Source organism: Arvicanthis niloticus, chromosome 29 (genome assembly GCF_011762505.2).
Source record: "Arvicanthis niloticus isolate mArvNil1 chromosome 29, mArvNil1.pat.X, whole genome shotgun sequence".
Taxonomy (NCBI): domain Eukaryota; kingdom Metazoa; phylum Chordata; class Mammalia; order Rodentia; family Muridae; genus Arvicanthis; species Arvicanthis niloticus.
In genome coordinates this window covers 23515170-23537569 of record NC_133437.1, presented here as the reverse complement: position 1 = coordinate 23537569, position 22400 = coordinate 23515170, and the positions used below count along the sequence as shown (strand labels likewise).

General features: G+C 43.7%; 1 protein-coding gene across 2 annotated transcripts in view; it reads right to left on the bottom strand.

Annotated features, from left to right (window-relative positions):
- Mrps27 (mitochondrial ribosomal protein S27) overlaps nucleotides 1-5345 on the bottom strand; it is a 69634-nt gene extending 64289 nt beyond the window's left edge. Inside the window, exons 1-2 of one of the 2 annotated variants that reach the window (XM_076927271.1) lie at nucleotides 5223-5345; nucleotides 1904-1981 (exon numbers count right to left, since the gene is read on the bottom strand). In XM_076927271.1, coding sequence (XP_076783386.1) covers nucleotides 1904-1974 — 71 coding nt within the window. In that variant the 5' untranslated portion in view covers nucleotides 1975-1981; nucleotides 5223-5345. The remainder of the gene's footprint in view (nucleotides 1-1903; nucleotides 1982-5222) is intronic. The other variant, XM_076927272.1, reaches the window with a different exon arrangement.
- Between the last annotated feature and the right edge of the window lie 17055 nt (nucleotides 5346-22400).

Sequence of the window (22400 nt, the reverse complement as noted above, 5' to 3'; positions counted from 1 at the left end):
TAAAAAAGGATAAGGAATAATTTCATTGTAAGAAGACTTGATTTAAATGCAACACGAACCTGGAATGCATCCTGTATTAAAGGAGGAAAAAAATTTGATAAGGGGCATTTCAAAGTCAAGTGACAAAAACACAGGAAAAAAAGTATTAACGACTAAACTCAATAAATGTGCTGTAGTAGATGACATGCATGCATACTGACAAATATAAGACAGTTAAAAACAGCATGTGCACACCTCTCTGACAGGGACATAATAGATCACACACACACACACACACACACACACACCAGAAAGAGAAAACAAAAACAAACACATCAAAATGAAATTAAAAAGTGAATATGGGCAAAGGACAGAGAGGAACTCATAATATTTTGTCAGTTGAAAATTACTTCCAGGGGTGAGGGTATGGGAGAGTGAGGAAGAACGTCTGCTGCTCAGGCGTGAAAACCTGAGTGTGTCCCCAGCACCCACATCAGCAGGCCAGAATGGCTGGGTGCAGGCCAATCATCCCATTCCTGGGGGGCGAGGTGGGAAGTTTGCTTGGATTTGTTGGCGGCCAGGTCACCTCCAAGTTCAGTGAGAGACATTTTTACCACTTTAAACCCTGTTTCTAATTAATAAAACTAATTTAATTTCAACACACAAAAACAAAGTACTTCTTTCATACTTAAAGATAAGCTGGATTTTTTTTTTCATCAATGCATTCTTCAATAAAAATTGACTGAAAAGAGACCTTTGAGTTACTTAGACCTTTACCAAAACTATTTACTGTTCATTTTTTAAAATAAAAATGTCCCTCAGGCACACTTGTGATATCTGACTTCACCAGTATAGTACATGTGTGCCCACGCCTGTTGTCCTGTGGGTCAGGGCTGGACATGGGAAATGAAAGCGTGTAGTGGCTTCCTAATCCTGAGGCCTAAATACTTCAGTACATTTCAAAACACTACTGTAGACCACATTACTTCATTTTTGTTTCTGTTTTTATAGCATGGAAACTATGTAAGTTTTAAAGGGTTATGTTTAGATAAGTATATTAGCTCTGAAGTTAATCTCCAGATTCAAGTGTTGGATTAAAAGGCTGTGCCAACCCTTAAAAGTGAGAGTCAGACTTTAAGTTCCCTGTGGAGGGCTTCACCACTCACCTTCAGAACCTGCCCAGCTCTGCTGTGGCTGGCTGTGGCCACACGCATTCCTGAGCTCCTGGCCATCTCTGCAACTCACATTCCCAAAGGAGACCATGATAGCTCTGAAACATCCTAATGGTAGCCACAACCATCAGCTACCTCCTGCTCTTCTAGAAGAATCCATCAGAGGAGGACTTTGCTCTTATCTAACACAAGCACAGAGGAACTGTGAAGAGTGGGCACGCTGGAGGTGGGGGGGGGATGTGTAGGTGTGGGGATGCTCAGGGGTCCATGCACACAGCACTAGGGTCTCAGAGCCCTTGGAAATGTGCTTGTGGGATCAGTGATTTCTTTTAGGCCTTGGTAATTTATGCAAGGAAGGCTGCTTGCTCTCTGTGAACTATGAAACAAGGAAGAAGGGTTCTTTGAGCTCACTATCTTTCTGTGGCTTCCAAGTCTGTCTGTCACCTGGCAACGACACTGTAAAACAGAGGCAAGCTGCATGGACACTACAGTGAAGTGAACAAAAGTCAAGAAGGAACAGTTTTCACAGCCTCAGTAGTGCATCATCAAGGGAGACACAAAGACAGCTTTGGGAACGCAGGGAACAGCAAAGGTGATCCTCCATGTGTGGACATAACTCTTTTTAAGACTTAAATGTACTTCTGTGAGATTCGTCATCATAGAGGTATCTTTTATGCATGCGCCATGTGAGCATATGATACGAGGTATGTAACGTGAAGTGACCGAAAATGACAGTGTATGGCAGAACCTACCCAGATGGTATTGCTCCTTCTCTCTTGCTTCCCACTGGTGACTGTCCACGTACGCTGCAGAAAGCAGGCATCTTTTACCTAAGGGAAAGACAATCAGCTCAACAGGCATGTTTCACAGATCTTTACTGAACACAACCTCTGTTGTATTTGCAACTGCCAGCTTATGTATTTTTAAAATTCAAATGTGATACTATAATGACTCCTGCACAGTTCACAGCAACACACATAAACATCTGAGAAGCTCCACAACAGCTTTACCGGCGGACATGCGGGCCCTTCTCATCTTCTAATGTGAAAACTGAAAGCCGTTTATACTATTAAGTTACAGCTCAGCTTTTCAGAGCCCTAAAGTCTTTAGATCCCAAATAGCCTGTCAAACTATGCTAAGTCATTAGCTGGATGTGTTATGGTTATCAATTCTGAAAACATTTCCATTTGACTTGGATTAGCATATTTGTCAGTATTTTGCATAAAGCAAAGAGAAGTATATACCAAGACTTGGTATATTATTGTAATGAAATACTATTTAGCAATTTAAAAATAAGAATCAGGAAAATATTATATTAAGTGAAAGATACCAGCTTCAAATTATGTCCTACTTACATGAAGCCTCAGAACAAGGAAATCTAAAGAGAGGAAGTAGGCCACATGTCACCTAGAACTGAGAATTTGGGATTGAGGGATTAAGAGTGATTGGCAACAAGAGATATAGATAGAGTGTGATAAAAATATCCTGAGTTGGTTGGAAAGATGCTTGCACAACGCTGAAAGTCACACAACTGTGTACTTTCAATGAGTAAGTTGCACGGCATGTGAATTCTATATCAAGAGAAAGGAAAGAACTCTAAAATAAAAGGCAGATACCCAGCGACCATAACAGACTACACAAGGATTACAATCTGAGTTTTATGTCAGTGAAGAGTGACTGGAGATGACACCTAACTTTGATTTCTAGCCTCTACATACATGCATTCATATGAACATGTGCATGCAAGCATGCACAAACACACACACACTTTCTTTTAAGTAAAATAAAATAGCACACTCATCTTCCTATGATGCTTTGTGCATGTTATAAAGATCAAAGGTTTTTCCATCACTGTGCACAAACTGAGGTTCTGTATAATAATGTTACAACCAAAGAATTTCTATGGCCAGGGGCAAAAGATGAAAGGAGACCAGAAACAAAGTGGAAAATCTAGATCAGACTTAAACTTTAGTATGCATATGAATCTCATTAACATGCAGATAGTCCCTTGGTAGGCCTAGAGTGTAGAAAGATTCTGGTTATCTGACAAGTAACCTGGCAACAACATTCAAAGTGCTCAAACCACATCTGAATGAGTAAGAGGCAGACTTCAGACTCTCAAGCTTAGGTCTCAGACTCCCCATAACCTCTCTGCACATGCCATTCAAAATATTTGCTTAGCCAGGCTGGAGTGTCTATAAATTCAAGGCCAACCTGTTCTATTCAGTTTCTAGCCAACCAGACCTACATAGTGAGACCACTCTAAAACTAGAGTGTTTAAAATTTTCCCAAACTGATTACCCTTAGATCAGTTACTTTGGAGCAACAATATTCTCTAAAATAAGTACCCCCAGTAAAAAGAAATGTTTCTCCATGGAATTCCGTACTACTTTGAAGGACCAGAACTTCACATTTGGTGGCAAACATATTTGTTCCTACAGCCTTATACATTTTCTTGTCACTTCAGCCTTTTTGTTTGTTTTTTGGAAACAGGGTTTCTTTGGGTAGCCCTGGCTGTTCTGTAACTCCTTTGGAGACCAGGGTGGCCTTGAACTCAGATCTGCCTACCTCTGCCTCTTGAGGGTTGGAATTAAAGGCGTGTACCACCACATCTGGCTCTATTTGGGCCTTTAATTAAACGTCTCCAAGCATTATCTTTGTGTTTGTTTTTAAAATCAGGAAGTAATGTGATCGTGACTAGACAAGCTTTAACGGCACAATTTAACTTTTAGCTTTTGCATTGCTAATAATAAATGCTATAAAAATGATTCAGATCATGCCACATCTCTGAATCTCTTTCATCATACACAAAACGAGGGAATACCACCTACCAGCATGGTAGTTAAGGCTCACTGATATCTCCTAACTATGTCTACTAACTATGGTGCCCAGTAAGCTCCCTTCCCCTGCCCCTTCCATATGCCGGTCTCTTTGTTGTTGCCCGATCTCAGTTCATTTTTCTTCCATCTCTTTGATTATTTTAGCTGTGCTCTTTCATCCTATTTCAAGTAGACTGTTTCAAAGTCTCAAAGTGTTGCATAGACTGACGGCTCTGCCATGAATTTGTACAAGCTGAGTACTTGAATCAGGGGATTCATACACATATCCAAGTCTATCCCATGTACTTATGTTGCCTTCCTAGAGCCTCCACCTGTGGTCTAATGCAGTGTCCAAAAAGCTTTCTGTAGAAATGAAAATGGTAGATTCTAAGCTGTCCAGGACAAAAGGAACCCTACTTTTCCTACAACTATGAGGCCTACTTTTAAGTGGCTGTACACTCAGTAGTGTGAGCAAGGGTGTATTGCTTTTCTTTTTGTAATTGGTGTTAAGGGAGTGTGATTGAAACTACGCAGCAGTGGAAACAACCAAGTGTGGTTAGTTCATCCTACTCCTGGAATCTGGCACATCTTCAAGGATTATGAGGTTGTAACCACTACAAACTAGGCTTTTGCAAATACATTTAAAACATCTTCACCATGAGGTCCACTAAAAAGGGTTTGAGTAATGCGCGACTCAACTCCAGACGTCAAAGCGCTCTGCTGGTTTACCTACTTGTGGAAAACTGTAACAAGAAAGAAATGTCAGGCAGAAGTTGTGACCAAGGTCACCAGGTAAAATGAGGCTAGTATTGAAAAATTCTTTCGGGGGATGAAGATCAAGGGCTCTGGTCATCAAGTACGAGGCAGTGAGGAAAAACTTTTGCCTGATGACTTTCCAAAGAAATCGCAGGGTAAGAAAACTGTTCTAGCCCACGGAGTGAACATATTCGGGTTTTTCATGATCACCAAAGTATCTACTAGTTTAATACATTAAACTTGCAAGACATACGCACAACCTCATGTCACACAGCCTTCCTGTATGTTTCAAAAGTTTGGATTAGCGGGTACCAGCCTTAAAGGAGATGAGTTATTTCTTCCTTTCTCTGCTACCCAATACCCTAAATCGCTTCTCTAGCAACCGGATCCCAGAAGCATTTATGCTCTTCCTGGAAGTCCATCGATTCCCTTCATTCAATAAACAGCGTGCTGAGAGGCCTAACGGAGCTGCAGCGCTAAGGAAGCAGCCACCAACCTGCCAGGGAAAGGCGAGACGCGGATATTCTCCGAGCCAGGAGCATCCCACACCGCACCATGGGGGCCGACATCTTGGAGCGTACCAAGCAGGAAGCCGGTCCGGGGGTCAGATACAGAGGAGGGACAGCGCCCGCCTCCGCCGGAAGTGGACGGACCACCTTGGGCGTTTCCCCCTGCCGGGGTCCCGCAGATGGTGCGGTCCGGCCCGGAACAATATGGCTACGGTATTTCGGCCCTTGGAGCGCCTGCGGGTGCCGCGTCCTTCGCTGCATCCCGGGGTGACGGGCTCAGGCTCCGCCTGCTGCCGCTGCACTCTCGGAGGTACCCGCGGTCGCACGCCAGGAAGGAGGGAGGGTGGAAGAGAAGGGGGCGCGAGACCACAAGGGCCTCTCTCTTTGGAGAAGGCTCGTGCGCCTTTTCCCCTTAGCTGCCCGCGAGAGCAGCCCGGTTTGCTTGGGGGCTGCGAACCCCTCCGCTCGGTGCCTGGAAAGCAAAGGCAGCTAGAGTCCAAGTCCCTCTTTGAGAACATATCTTGTTTCCTTTTCTGCAAGGTTTTGGTACGGAGTTTAAGAGATGGGAACCCAAGCTGTGCCCCTTATGTTCTAAGAGACTCGAGGCGGGCGTCCTCGTCCCCCAAATTATTCCTTACCGTCTTTCTGAAAATTGTTTAACATTCTAGTGTGATACACACACACACACTTCCTTCAGTCAGCATCCAGTGACACAGGCACCCTTCTTCATTTACAGAATAGGAAGTAGACAAGGTTGTCACTTGCCCAAGGTCACAGGGAGCTGGCAGATGCAGTATTTGAACTAAAGACTTGGGTCTGACAGCTTCCCAGGACTGCCTTTCCATAAACAACTATTTTTGTTACTACTTTATCGTATCAGATCTCAGTGCAGGGTTCATCTGTTATTAATCTCACGCACAGCCAACGATGCAGAAGAAGGATACATTCCAGACTTGCTAAGCAGTGGTCAGTGATTTCTGATTTAAGGCTACTGAGACCAGATCTGAAAGGCTATCTTCAGTTCGGAGTTTCCAAACTGGAAGTCACAATGTAGCCTTTTCCCAATATCTCGTGCTTCGCTTCGCTTCGCTTCGCTTCGCTTCGCTTCGCTTCGCTTCGCTTCGCTTCTCTTCTCTTCTCTTCTCTCTCTCTTTTTGTTTTGTTTTTGTTTTGTTTTGTTTTTTGTTTTTTTGAGACAGGGTTTCTCTGTGTAGCCCTGGTTGTCCTAGAACTCACTCTGTAGACCAGGCTGGCCTCGAACTCAGGAATCTGCCTGCCTCTGCCTCCCAAGTGCTGGGATTAAAGGCGTGTGCCACCACCGCCCGGCTCGTGCTTCTCTCAAAATAAACCAAGCGAAAGTTTGTGTGCGTGTGTGTGTGTGTGTGTGTGTGTGTGTGTGTGTGTATGTGTGTGTATGCATGCATGTACCTATCTGTGTGGTGTGTCTGTGCATTGCTAGCCCCTGACTAGGTGGCAAATGCCCATTTGTTCTTCATATCTCATCAACCAGTCCATCAATCCCTACCTCCTTTCAAATGTAAGACTTACCAAGACTTGCATTCAGTAGTTGAGTGGAGATGTTTGTTTCCCCACCAGGGATACTATCTGGATGGGTCATTTAGAGGCAACCAAGCTCTTACTTGCTGGGGGGGGGGGGGGGAGAGCAAGTGATCAAAATGACTTTATTTTCTTTTTCTAATTTTTAGCTAAAAGATACCTACTCACAGATAGCGTTATGAAATTAAAGGAATTTCAGCATAAGAAGATGGCTATTGCATATAACCTTTCTGGCACCAAAGGTAATACTATCTGTTTTATTAATTCTTTCATTGTTCGCCATTTATATTTTTTCTTTGTCTCTATTCATTCTTTCAAGACCTATCTCATAGGGAAGAAAAAAACCAGAGTGATCATTTGTTTAGTTTCCTAGTCTACCATTCATCTCATACATTGCTACTTAAAGTCTACAGCTGTTCTTTTAACCCTGCCCCGGGATCCCAGGGAAAGAGTGAAATTAGCCCTCTGGCCAGTCCCCTAGATCTGTGCCACTCAGAATATGATTTGAGGGCCAGCATCAGCATCAATTGGGACATTGATAGAGACAATTGGGACATCAATAGAGATAGAATTGGAAAGGGAACGATTCGAATAGACTACATAGTTCAGGGATCCAAGTGACTGGCTTTCAAATGTTGGCTAAGCCTTGTTGAAACATAGAACTGTGATATAATTGTAGGTCAGTGAGGCCATGGTGTGGTAGTGCATTTGGCATTTTTCACACTGTAGAACCTGGGATTTACTTTGAGAAGCCCACTGTGTTTAGGGTGCATAAAAGAATCAAACTTAGCAGACTTGGCATTTGTTACGGCTGATTGGCAGTTGAAGGTCATTATATTGGGGTTTTGTCCCCCCCCCCCTTTGAGAGGTACTTCAGGAGTTAAGAGTGCCTGCGGCTATTCCAGAGAACCTGAGTTTGGTTCCTAGCACTCACACTGGGTGGCTAACAACTGCCTAGAACAGTCTAGCTTCAACCCATCTGAGGCACTCTTCTGGTCTTTGCAGGCAGAAATGTGCACATACCTATGTGCAGACATGTATGCATGCATATAATTAAAATATTTTAAAAATGTAAAAAGTACTAAAACCATAAGGATACCACTGAAATTAATCAGGTTCTTTAGATACACGCCCAGTACTCCTTCCTCTTGCTGCCAGATCCTGCTGAGCAACTGACTGACACTTCATGCCACCATCCCTCCCATCCTGGTCCTTCTCACTGCTCCTCAGGAACAGGCCTTCGCAGTCAGGGAGAGTGCTTGTATCTCCACTTGAATACACTCAATGTGGATCCACTGAAGGTTTTTCACTTTTATTTCTCTTATATATATTTTTTTTAAAGATTTGTTTATTTTTACTTTATGTATGTGGGTGGTTTTGCTTGCATGTATGTACTATGCACTTGCAGTGCTGAGGCCATAAGAGTACACTGAGTCCTCTGGAGCTACAGAGAGTTGTTAGCTGCCGTGTAGACCCTGGACACTGAACCTGAGCCCTCGGCAACAGTAGCAAGTGCTCTCAACCACTCAGCCATCTCCAGTCCCCAGGCTTGTCTTTTTATCTTGGGTATTTTGGGGCTCTCTGAGGTTTGCATAGGAAGGACCCCCTGCTGTTGTCTGATGTCTGATTGCTGAGGTCTTCAGAAGGCTGTGACAGCCATGAACATACTCAAGACGCAGGCTAAAGGTCAGCCCTGTCTACTGCACTGTCAGATGCTTATACAGTCCTGCCACCATTCCGTCATTTCAGGAGCCCACAGTGTCACTTTGTCACATACCACACTTGGTACAGACTTTTCCATCACTGTATTTGCTGATACTCCTCCGCTTCCAGGAAACATTATCTGTCCCGCTCATAGTCACGACAGATGTCAAAATGCTACTCTTCTGACTTCATTGGTTTTGTTCACATGCTAGTTCTACAAAGAAACCTGTCTTCCTGGGCAGACTTTAAACTCCTAGGGAGGAGCTGTAGCTTTGTGTGAGAGACACATCACTCTGGACTGTGACCATGTGGTAAATACTTGAAAGTCAAACTATTATGTCCTAATTTATATTTTTAAAACATGTTTTAGATTCACTGGATTAACCATTAAGAGGTGCAGGATGTAAAATCTTTGCTTTAAAATCTTTTAGCTGAGAAATTACTTAGAAATCTCTAAAATTGGATTGGTTACTTCAGATAGGGCCAGGATGGAAATGAGGTGGCTAGTGCCATTACTTCCTGGCAGTGACTGTACGGCAGGCCTCGGGCCAGATGCTCTCTGTTTATACCTTCATGTAATCCCGTGAGGTGTAGGCATCATAGTCCTGGCTTTGTGCATGAGGAACGGTGTCTCACAGACAAGGGTCTTCTCAGAGCATGTAAGGGCAGGACCTAGGTCTGCCCAGGTCCTTAGATCCAGTGCCTTGGTCACTAACTATATAGGGATTTTCTCAGACACCGAGAACGGAGTGACTTGGCTTGTGCTGTTATGTCACAAGTGTATATCAATGCATCCCTTCAGAGCCCTGGGCCTTGTAGCAAATCCTAGGCAACTCCTGAACTGACAGAAGCCCTGCCTTCAGCTTTTGGCTTCCTGCGCTGTGTCTCACAACAGTAGTGAGGAACTGTGTTCCCATAGAGCCTAGAGATTTCCATCAGTGCAGAGACATCATAGACAGTGGTGACCTGCAAATGATCCTGTCGCTAGAGAGTGCTAGTGTTTAGAGAGTTGTTGTTGTTGTTGTTTGTGGTAGATTTTGTCTTTTTTTTTGTTGTTTTCTTTCTTTTTTTTTTTTTTTTTAAACTTTTTCTGCTTATCATGTAGTATGGTTACTTTCTTGCGTCACAGTAAAGACAGGATAGCCATGAGGATTGAAGAGGAGGAGACGCTGACTCAAGTGCAGGGACACAAATTAGTCCTGATCACATGATCTAGCTACTGGCTAAATCCATCATGAAGTCCCATTCTCCTGCTTCCCCTCTTGATATCCTGCTCATTGAGAGTTTGAGGGCCTGGCCACACTGTATCTTTTCATGAGTTATTTGTACTTTGATTTATTAGGGCTAGAATAGTACTTGTCTAAATTTGAGTGTGCCTGAATATCACCCAAATAATACCAGAGGCACTGCTACCCCCTCAGTTTGTGTTTCCAGAGACTGGGGTGGAAGGTGACCCAGAATTTCCTATGACACAGTGTGCCTTACAGACCGTCATCAGTACCCACTTCTCTAGAGGGAAGCCATGACAGGAAATGCCTCCGGTCCCTCTTTGCAGTGAGCTATGGCTGGCTTCCTCTCCCTTAGGGCAGCCTCCTTACAATCCCACCCATCCTGATTGCCACCACCCTGTGCTTTCTTCCAGAACTCTATTTCAGAAACTTGGAGGAGAAGTTGACGCAGAACAAACTCATCTTGAAGGAAGAGTTGAAAACACTGCTGCACCTGTGCCAGTCCTTGGAAGATGTGCAGCTGGCAAAAGTGGTCATTTATAGGTGAGGCGCTTCCTGAGAACCCTGGGGCTTCATCACCTCTCTACCTGCCCTTCCCAGAGCAGTCACCTCTACACAGATGACTTCCAGATATCCTATGGATGTTGATCCTCGCTCAGGGGCCAAGCATAGAACAGCACCTCATAAACTACCACACAGTGGCCAGTCCCTCCAGTTACCTATCCCCTAGCTCCTCAGCATACACCAGTGTGCCTCTGGCAGCTACTGGCCACACAGGTATTTTTGAAGCCTCTTTACTTCCTCTCTCCCTGGGTCCAGTGGCCTCCTTGCCTTCCTTCCTCCTGCCTTCTGCCTACTACATCTTTTTTAGGTATTACCAGAGATTCCTTTTCCAGAAAGGGGCACTAGATAGTCCATGAAGATCCCCTTAGATTTCTGTTGCTTCGTGCTTCTCCCTGTGGTCTTGCCCTTCTCCCTCTAGTACCCCACTGTTAGCACGGTGTAAGCAGCACAAGCCCACACAGAGCTGGAAGCTGCTGAACCTTGGGGCAGCATCACAAACAGCTCAGCGTCTCCTAGCTAAGGTGATTTGTCTGACCACACTACAGTTGGCTGTAGGGAGAGGGATGCAGTGCCGGAGGGTTGGAACAGCAGGCACGTATGTGGAGGACTGGGAATGATGGAAAGTTTCTTCAAAGCTCATCTGAACAGTTAGAGATTTATCACAGACTTTTATGCAAATATGTTACAGTTTTGGTGAGTTTTTGTTTATATGGTTCAGGTGTTTTTTTATTTGGTTGGTTTTTGAGACAGAGTTTTGCTTTGTAGCCCAGGCTGGCCCAGGCTGGCTAAGAGTGTTCAGTTTCCTGAGTACTGAAATTACAAGCATGTGTCACCACACTGAGCTCTTTTTAGTCCTGGTGATTGTTGTATGAAAGATAGTATTGTCTAAATTAATACAACATATGTTAGTCTTATTTATATGTTAAGGAATTATAATTTGGTGGCACCAGAGTATTCCACCACATATTACATATTTTAATCAACTGGTCCCTGTTGTTAGACATCTAAATTACTTCTCGCTTTTCTTCAGCACAACTACCGTCGTGGTGAGTAACTCTAGAAAACGTAGGCACTCTTATTCTAGTTGTGGGTCAAGGGGTATATTAGCTAGTTTTTCATTACTATAATATAACACCTGAGACAATCTGCATATGGAGAAAGGAGATTATCTTTGATTCACAGTTTTGGAAAGTCTAGGGCGTGACACTGGCATCGGCTTGGCTCTCCTGAAGGTTCTTGGCCGTCTCACACTGCTGGTCAGTGCTGATAAAAAGAAATCACATCTCAATATAGGAGGCCATAATGCTGAGTGGGACAGACTCGGCTTTTATAGTCACTCCTCTAGGACTTGAGAGGGGCACATGAAAAATACCAAACCCCTTTTTGAGAGCAATATTCTTAGTTGGTCTGAGGACATCCCATTAGACTCCACATTGGACAACAAACTTGCAATACTTTGGGAGATAAACCAAATGCAAACTGTGACAAAAACTACCCATAAGCCGACAGGTCGTGTCGCAACACTAACTTTGCTTTGTCATTTGAGAGCCGCTGGTTATTTTCCTTACTTTCCTTATTAGTACCCTAAAGCCAGCAGATGCCTGTAATAATAACACACCGGGATAAAGAGGGAGAACACTCGGAGTGCTCGCTCTTTCTGCTTTTACATTCACCAGCACATCAGAGTGCGGCACCAGCCCTTCACTGAGCTCACGACACAACCCAGTTGCTTTTCTTTACCGCTCTTGTGAGCAGCTGGGCAGGTTGGAAGGCCTGTCTAGCCAACCTGTTCACTGTCTTCCTGAGACCGGCAGCAGGCTGCTGGGAAGGGAGGGCCTGAGCTGAAACAGAAGCTTATCCTTACTGAGTCACAATGGGGTAATAACTTCATCTCCTCATAAGCTTGCGTCAGTGCTGTTCAGTTTATGGGGAGATTTTAGATCCTCCCTTCTATTGGTGTTAACTTTATTTTGAATGTGGACATCAAATCAGGGAAACTTTTGCTTTCTCTTTTTAATCTGACACAAGTTCCTCATTTACTGAAATATTTATAGATTTTGAAGATGCCTCACATAGTGCAATAGCCAACATGAAAGAACTGTCATGTGCCGAACAAAGCTTACCCAGTTCTCACAAAACTACTTGAGTTCCTATCTCCACAGATGAGGAGGTGAAGCCCTGAGTGGCCAGTTGTCTTTCTTACAGTCGCGTAGTGTATAAGCAGAAGAGCTGGATTTGAACCATCACACAGAAGCAGTGAGAAGTCCTTCATTACTGTCCTCTCTTCAATAACTCAGTTCTCAAGTCTAAGGAAGCAGGGCCCATATTTACCGTCACTATTTGGCAGCATGTGCTTACAGCACTTCAACCCTAATGCCACTCCAGCTTTCCTCTGTTGTTTCAGCAGAAGGAGCAGTGTTTCCTAGTAAAGTCAGCTTTTCCCGCTGGTATGCTAAACCAGTTACATCCTGAAACTCTGACAGTGACATGCTCCCTTGGTCACCAGATTGTCCTCTTAGGTGCCGACAGCAGCAATGGCTGCTTACTGAAAGTAGGTTGTGCTGGTCATTGTCCAGTGCCTGACTGGCCACCTGTAGAACTCACGCCACATAGTAAGATGTCACTGCCATTAAAATTGGCCTTTTCCCAGGACTTACATTTTCAAAAGTGTAGGTTTTTTGGTTTTGTTTTTGTTGTTGTTGTTTTTTTGTTTGTTTGTTTGTTTTTATCTAACAGTCATAGCTTACATAGGCATTTCTCTGACCTTAGAAAAGCAGAGGTGATGTAAGTTACAGGTGCCTGTTGGTTGTGTGGCACCCTGTATGAGCACACAGCCACCTCTGAGAAGGCGGAGCACCTCCCAGCTCTTCTCCTTTGTTCTGTGATGGGGCCCATTCTAAGGAGCCCCTGCTGCTTGGACTCCTGGCCCAGCAGGTAGTTGCTTAATCTGGGGGATGATCTCAGTGTATATTTCACTTCTTTATTTCACAGAGTACGTTGGAGTTGGCCTCTAAAAAAACTTTGTTTCAATGCCTAGTATATTAAACTCTGCAATTCTTGATTTTATTCAAATTCTGTTTCTCCCAAACTGGGGGTTCCTTATTCTTTATTGTGCTCCCAGCATCTAGTAGCGTGCACCCTATGGTCTGTGTCTGTCCTTGTGGGTGTGTGTGGGATCAGCTATGTTTCTCACTTGCCCTAAACATTGTTTTTTGGAGAGTAGGTTTCACTGAACCTGGAGCTCAGTGATTGACTACACTGGCGTCCTGTAAGCGCTGAGAATCCTGACTGCATCCCAGACATTGGCTCCAGATGAATGAGCCTGACTTTTACATGGGTGCAGGGGATCCAGACTTGGGTGCTTCTGCTTGCTAGTTGAGATCTACTCATCCCGTGTCTGGTTTTGCTATGCCCCATCTTTTCACTCATAGACTAATCTTGATTACCAGGTACCACGCAGAAAACAGAAATTTCACCTTGGGGGAGTATAAGTTCGGACCAGTTTTCATGAGGCTGTGCTATGAGCTGGACCTTGAGGACTCTGCAGTGGAGCTCATCAGAGACAAGGTTATTGTTTTTCAGTTCCTTCCCCTGCTGATGTCATCTGGTATTCTCAGTTATTAGAAAAGACATCTTTTTCATTACGTATTTTTTCCTAGGTAAGACTTCCAGGCTAAATAAATAAGCTCTCTGCTTTTCAAATCCTTCCTTAAAGTTTGCTCACAAGGAGACTTACAGGTGTCTTTGGAGGCATAGCACAGTACAGAAACTGATGTCCTGGTATATTACCTTGGATGTGTGTGGCCACCTAGAACATGTATCCTGTCTCAGGAGTTACGACTCACCATTGATTTCCTATCCTGCATCTGCATACTCTCTTGTTTTCGTGGTTTTGTTTTGTTTGTCTTTGACTAAAGGTTGTATTTATAAGTAGTCAAGTTTTAAAATGCTTTTATATATTCTGTTTTTCTTTTTCTAAATAAAAATATAATTTTGCACACTAGTAGGATAACTCAGTGGATAAGTGTACTTTCCAAGTCAGCCTGAGGACCTGAGTTCAATCTGTGGAAGCCATTAACTGTGGAGGGAGAATCTAATCCATACAGTTGTCCACTGACCTCCATGCATGCACCATGGCACCTGCATCTGCACACATGCACACAATAGTAATAAATGCACTTTATTAACATTTTTAGTTACCATCAACCCTTTCCAATAATAATAATAATAATAATAATAATAATAATAATTTGCAGAACAGCCAGTCATCAGATGTGATTATTATTTTTATCTCACAGAGGGTGAGACTGAATAAGAAACATTATAAATTCACCCACAGCTGGAGACACTGTGAACTTGGGCCAGTGCCCATCGTGTACAGGTTACCATGTTTAGGGACTCCAGAGTGAGCTGAGCTGTTTTACCCACTCCTCTTTTTCACTTACTGTGTTCTGTACTCTTGGAATGAACCCTAGGCTTTTTATCTGACACAGGTAACCCAGGATGCTAATTTGTAATCCTCCTGCCTCGGCCTCCTGAATGGGATGACTCAGATAATGTACCACCATACCTAGCACTAGAGTTTTAAAGAACACCATCCACTAGGAAGGTGGGCATAGTAGCAAGTAGAGAAAAGTAGTTTAAGACCAGTTTCAATATTTGTTCTTGCTGTTGTTGTTTTCTTCTGAGAGAGAGAGAGAGAGGGAGACAGAGAGAGAGAGAGAGAGAGAGAGAGAGAGAGAGAGAGAGAGAGAGAGAGATAGGAAAAGAAAGACAAGGGCTAGGGAAATACTCAGGGGAAAAAGTGCTTGAACAGAACCTGGGTTTGCTCCCCAAACTCACATTTTAAAAATATCCGGCACGGTGGTGTGCGCTTACAGTCATAATACCAGGAAGAGGAGACCTGGATTCTTGGGTTTGTTTGCCAAGCAGCCTAGCCTACTTGTATGTTCCAAGCCAATGAGAGACAAAAGCAGTAACGGCAACTAAGCAGTGATATCCAAGGTTGTTCTCTGGCCTCTACATACACTGCCATACACGTGCACCCATACCCACACGTACACATGATTACATGCTAGTATGTGTGTATTAAAATCTGGAAAGTAAACTATGTCTATAGGGTTAGAATTATTAAAATCTTGCTTTTCACTTAATTGGTATTCTTTTAATATTTTAAATATTTTAATGTTATAGCTAAAAGAAAATTAAAATTTTCATTGTCATAAGTCAAAGGTATGCTTATGACAGTAAAATAAAAATGCAAGTAATTTTTAAGCCTCAAACACGGAAACTGTGTGTGTCAGGTCTGCTGTAGAGAAGGGTGAACCGAAGTGAGGCCTTGCCTAACCCGGCTTCTGTGACAGTGCTTTCTCCGTCCCCTGTCTCTTACTCCTGTCCGTGTTCTGGTCATTGTTTGCCATCGCCCAGTGGTGACTGAGACTCTGGCTCTGTTTTTCTCAACCCTCTGACTCTGTGTTCACGTCTCCCTGACTCGTACCTGAGCTCTCCTGGACTAAAACCCAGCCAGCATCTAGAGCAGACGTCGTTTGTCGTTCCTCAGTCTCGGCGTTGTCTGCATGGTAGCTCTCAAAAAGAATAAAGGAAACGTGATATTTGAATATCACGCAAAATGCTGTGATGTAAGAGAACCGAACTGTTATAAAACACAGCGGTTATGGCAACATAATTTATTCTTTAAAAATTACGATGGGAGTAAATCTTAAGTTTCTTAAGTAGATCTTAAGTGATAAATGTTACCCGATTTAGCTATTCTCATGTACGTGTTTTTTAAAACCAAATATAATACAGAGATGGTTTTGTTATTAAGATAAATAAAAGTTAAAAACAATGTTGTGAACAATGTTTTAGCAGACTATTTTCAAAAGTGACCAACTGTATTACCTGCTTGTGGCCACTACAGTTCTGTGAGACATCCTTGTCTTCCGTCTAAAAGCTGCTCTGATGTCATACTACTAGTTGGTACAGGCTCATGGCCACCCTCCTGACTCTTCACCACTCGAGAAACAGAGAGTGTCCATGCTTCTTGTCCAGTGTATCCATTCCCAAAGCTGTAACAGTGCTCAGCAGTTAAGCTTTAAAAAAATCTTTTGTATACCAGACTACTAGAGAATTTAGGAAGCTACAAAATAAAACGTGTAGAAATAAGATATGGGCCCTGTATAGTAAGTAGCTCATGCCTTTACTCCAGCAGGAGGGAAGCAGAGGTAGGTGGATTTCTATGAGTTTGAGGCCATCCAGTAATGTACATGATGAGTGACAGGACAGCCAGTGCTACCTACTGAGACGTGGTCTCAAAAAAAAAAAAACAAAACAAACAAACAAAAAAAAAACGGCATCCCCTTAATAGTTGTAACTTCTGACCAAACTGTATTGTTTCTGTTTTCTAGCATCTACAAGGCTTCTTCCTAGATTCGACGTCATTCAATATTTTGATGGATATGCTATTTACCAAAGGCAAATATGAAAGTAAGTGTTACATACAGTCTGAGGTGTGGAAAAACTCCACTGGCATAGCAGATGGGGGGGGGGGCTTAGAAGTGACCCTTAGACTCCTACTGAGGAGCCCCACTGTGACCTTGCTTAAGTTGCAAACACCTCATTGTGTGTGGTGGCACCCCAGATTATCTGAAACCTTAGCAGGTTTTGTATGCATTCTTCCTAGTGACCTGATAATTTAATTTAACATTTGGATAAGCACTATTTGACTTTGAAAAAGGGATTTTCGGCCTGTGGTGGTGCACTTGGAAGGTGCACTTGGGAGGCGGAGCCAGGCGGATTTCTGAGTTCGAGGCCAGCCTGGTCTACAGAGTGAGTTCCAGGACAGCCAGGACTACACAGAGAAACCCTGTCTCGAAAAACAAACAAACAAACAAACAAACCAAGAAAAAAGGGATTTTCATCATGCTAAAAATCTGCTTTCAGTAGGTGGTTCTGAACTGAGTAGAAGTTTGGGACCTGCCAGTGGGTGCCTTTAACTGCTGGCCTCTCTTTACTTCATGCAGGTGCACTGCAAGTGTTGATTGAAATGAAAAACCAGGATGTGAAGTTCAGCAAAGACACCTATGTCCTCGCGTTTGCAATCTGCTATAAACTGGTAAGACTGTTCCCCTGACCCTCAGGGCTCTAGGAACACTCCCTCCCTTCCCCCTGTCTTTCTCTCTCTCTCTCTCTGTCAACTTTCCATCTGGCACAAATATTTTAATTTTAAATATCCATTTTTAGAAAAATTCAAATTAGCCTTGTCAGGTCTTCTCACCATGGGAAAAGCAATCATGTTTTGCACTTTGGCAAGCATGTAGATTGTGAACACAAGAGTCAGGTTCCTGCTAATCTCTAGAGTCTCTGGTAGGTTAGCCTGTACTAGGTCTGTCTTGCTGTTGCCCTCTGAAGTCATCCCATCCTTCTGGGGTGAACTCTAAATGTGATGGCTGTCATGTATTCTTTTTGTTATTACCATTGCTTTCTATGTATGGGTGTTTTACCTGGATGCATATCTGTGCACCACATACATGGCTGGTGCCTGTGGACTAGAAGAGGGTATCTGACCTCCTGGAACTAGACTTGCAGGTACTTAGGAACCATCATGTGAATGCTGGGATCGATCTCTACAAGAGCAGTCAGCTTGCTCCTAGCACTTGGCCATCTCCTAAGCCCTGCTACCACGTAGTCTTGATTTGTTTTTATAAGCCGTTATAAACCTTTAAACCTTTCTAAGCTATAGGTTAGACTGGGTCCAAAGGCTGTAGTTTACTGACCTCAGGATGAGGTAATCCTTCCCAGTCATACAGCACTAGAACATGGGTCATTCCAAATGGTGATTCCCAGGTAGGATCCTGCTCAGGCATGCTTCCCTGGGTGCATGGCCAGGTAGGCTCCTGCTCAGGCATGCTTCCCTGGGTGCATGGCCAGGTAGGCTCCTGCTCGGGCATGCTTCCCTGGGTGCATGGCCAGGTAGGCTCCTGCTCGGGCATGCTTCCCTGGGTGCATGACCAGGTAGGATCCTGCTCAGGCATGCTTCCCTGGGTGCGTGAAGCATAGAGAATTTAGCTCTGCTGCTTAAGAGGGGCCAGAGGATGCTCTTCCTGTGTTGTATCCAAGAGGAACTTGTTTCTTTAAGTGGAGACAAGTTGAGAAACAGAGCTGCTGAGATTTCCAGTCATCCAGTTATTCCAGTCACGCCCCACATAAAGTTCAGACTCTGGAGGATTGAGTCTCCAGTCTCACAGACTCACAGAGGTAGGGCTGGTGCTGCCATTGTAAACCTGCCCTCTGTGGTGGCCCGGGGGTGGGGCTAGGTTTACATCACTGACCTGCTGATTGGTGTATCACTGAGGGGTGGGGCTAGGCTTACATAGTGTCCTGCTGATTGGCGCCTTACTGAGAGGGTGGGGCTAGGTTTACATCACTGACCTGCTGATTGGTGTATCACTGAGGGGTGGGGCTAGGCTTACATAGTGTCCTGCTGATTGGCGCCTTACTGAGAGGGTGGGGCTAGGTTTGCATCACTGACAGTGCATCACAAACAGTGCATCATCACTGAGAGGATGGATGGTACATCACTTTCTCCGATTTAAAAATAAGGTTTTCGCTGGGCAGTGGTGGCGCACGCCTTTAATCCCAGCACTTGGGAGGCAGAGGCAGGTGGGTTTCTGAGTTCGAGGCCAGCCTGGTCTACAGAGTGAGTTCCAGGACAGCCAGGGCTACACAGAGAAACCCTGTCTCGAAAAACCAAAATAAATAAATAAATCAAGTTTTCTTTTTTTTTTGATGTATCTATTTTATGTGTGTGGTTGTTTTACCTGCATGTAAGTATGTGTACCATGTATGTGCTTGGTGCTGACAGAGATCAGAAGAGGGCATCAGATTCCCTGGAACTGGAGTTACAGACAATTGTGAGCCACCATATGTATGCTGGGAACTGAACTCAGGACCTCTGCAAGAGCAACAAGTGCTCCTAACTGCTGGGCCATCTCTTCAGCCCCCTTGAATTTCTCTTTCTTTTCTCCCTTCCTTCCTCTTTCTCTTTCTTTCTTCCTTTCTTTCTCCTTCCTTTCTTTGTTTTAGCTTCTACTTTTATAGGATTCTTTTATAACCTATGTTATATTAATATTAATATTTTTAAATATTTGGCTTATCTGGAGATTTTCAAGTTGGAAATTTTCTAAAGGAAAGCCCCCCATGTTACAGAGCATTGCAGGGATAGTTAATTAACAGTCAGTTGACTTCATTGTGGGGCTTATGCCTAGAAACTAGCCCACTGCTAAACAGAAACTTAGGTGTTTATGAGTGGAAACTGGTCTGCAATGGAAATAGACAAGCTGGAGAAGAGAAAACAGGGTTGAGCAGCTACCATATAGATAGCCTAGTTTAGATAGATAGATAGATAGATAGATAGATAGATAGATAGATAGCCTAGTTTATATATATATAGATAGATAGCCTAGTTTATTTGCAAACAGTCTCTGGATAGCTTAATTTTTTCTTTTCTTTTTGAAATTATAATGGAGAGATGGCTCAGAGGTTAAGAGCATAACTGCTCTTCCAGAGGTCCTGAGTTCAACTCCCAGCATGGTGGCTCACAACCATCTGTAATAGGATCTGATGCCCTCTTCTGGTGTCTGAAGACAGCTACAGTGTATTCATATAAATTAAAAAAAAAAAGTCTTTTTTAAAAATAATAATTATATCATTTCTTCTTCCTTTTCCTCCTGCTAAGCCCTCTGATATACCCCTTTTTGCTGTCTATCAAATTCATAACTTTTTTCACCAATTGTTGTTACATGTAGTGTGTGTGTGTGTGTGTGTGTGTGTGTGTGTGTGTATACATATACACACACAATACAGCCTGCTCAGTCTGTGTAGTGTTACTTGTATGCATGTTTTCAGGGCTGACCATTTGATATCAGATAATCAGTTGGTGGCTCTTCCCTGGGGAAGACGATTTCTTCGACTCTGAGTATCTATCCCTTAGTTGCCTGTAGTTCTTTGTGTAGGGTAGAGACCTGCAGTCTTTCCTTAGTCCACACTGTCATGTCTTCTGAGCGTAATTTCAAGTGCATTCACGTAGGCTCTGGGAGATTATTACAGGAGAGCTGAGATGCTGAACGCTGTCAGCCATCTTTGCACCTGAAGGTTCACAGCACTGACTGAGCAGTCTCATCTTCTTGCAGAATACCCCGGAATCGCTTAAAATCTGTACCACATTAAGAGAAGAAGCCCTAATTAAGGGAGACATTATCTCCAGGAGAGCATCCTGTTTTGCAGTGGCATTAGCTCTGAATCAGGTAAGGCCTTGGGGCAGAAGAGATGCAAGTGGACTGGCAGGGGGCAGGACATTATTGCTTTCTTTTGTTCTTGTTTTTCATTTATTTTTTTCCCTCCAACTGTACTGTAAGAAGGTTTCATAATTAAAGCAATGCCTTCTATGCCTATGTCTGTAAATAGTGCTTTCACTTGTAACTGAACCCCAGAATGCATTTCTATTTCGAATGGGTGGGCCAACATCTTATAAAGAATCAAAGAAGGAAGCTGCAGTCTAAGGGGAATATCTTTGTTACAGTAATGACATCACATGCTTCCTGTGTAGCAGGGTTTTTTTTTTGGGGGGGGGGGTTTCAAGACAGGGTTTCTCTGTGTTCACCTGGCTGTCCTGGAACTCACTGTGTAGACCAGGCTGGCCTCGAACTCAGAAGTCCACCTGCCTCTGCCTCCCAAGTGCTGGGATTACTGCCCAGCATCTATGTAGGTTCTTAGAGAGCGCTGTAAATTAGTTCTCTCCAAAGTGCAGATGAGTAAGGTCTTGTTAGTTAGATAGCTCCGTCTGCTACTATTTAGTTGAAGCCTTAGCATCCCCTTAGACCACCATCCCCTCATTGACAGATGGAGCAACCAAGACCCAGAAAGACAGTACAACTCTGAGATTGATCTCAGTGAAGGACACTGGGACACCTGTTGTCTTAAAGAGCCCGCCTCTGAGATTGGCACATTTGCTATGCAGAAAATGAAAAGCTTATGATACAAAATTGTAACCAAGCTAAGTTATTACCCAGTTAGCAAAACAAGGCTGGGGAGCTCTTACTTAAGACTAATTAGAATAGGTATTTAGGACTTCAGGGGAGGTGTTTCCTTAATGCTGGGGAAGGCTTATGAGGATATCCTCCTACTGGGCACCAACTGGGCATGATCAATTCTGGCTTACCAGCATCCCTGTCTGTCCAAGAAAGTTGTTTCATGTCCTCCTACTCTGACAGGGACTGAGGGACAGAGACCGAAGTCTCATGTAGCTCTTTGCTCTTAGGAAGCAGAAGCCATCCCAGTAGGAACTCACATAGAGCCTCCTGTCATCGTGACTCTGAGTTGACGGCTGTGCAGGACTCTCCATGGTCGTAGTTGTCGCTTTGCCCTGACCTCAGCCTTCTCTGGTAGTGTCACCGCCTTTGCTTTTGTTTCTGCTCACTTTGAAGGCATTTGCTTTGGTGTGCTAATACCTTTCAATCATTTCATTTGAACTCTGAATCATTCTGGTTTAGGTATATATCTCTTAAGTGTTGCAGAACTTCAACTTGGCTTTATAATATGACACAAGTCTTTCCTAATATGCTTAGATTCATATGACATGCATGATCCTAGTGGAATTTTATTTGATGCCTTATATTTTTATAACTTAAAATATTTTCTGGCATGGGGCTTTCATTGGTTTGTACTACGACTACCCTACTAGTTACTCTTAAACTGAAGTTTCTGAATAAAGCCGATGGACAAGTGCTTGAAGGGGGACAGTGCCCTGTGCTGTTTCTCTGAAAGGGAGTACAGTGTTTTCCTCTAGGTGCTTTCCTCAGATTGTAGATAACTGGGTGCTAGTCAGGGAGGCAACTGGGTGAGCAGGCTCTCTCTTGTGTCCCCTGTATTGCCTCGCTAGCTACTCTACCTCATTAACTCTAAAGGCCCCGAGAAACCTTGTATTGGGGGAACTTACCTTCTATCTTAAATTTTGGCAAGTTGGGTGGAGATGCTGCTCTGAACAAGCTTAGCACCGCCTCAGCCTGCCTCAGGTCACCGTTGCAGGTCTTCCCTGTCTCGTGTCCTCTCTGC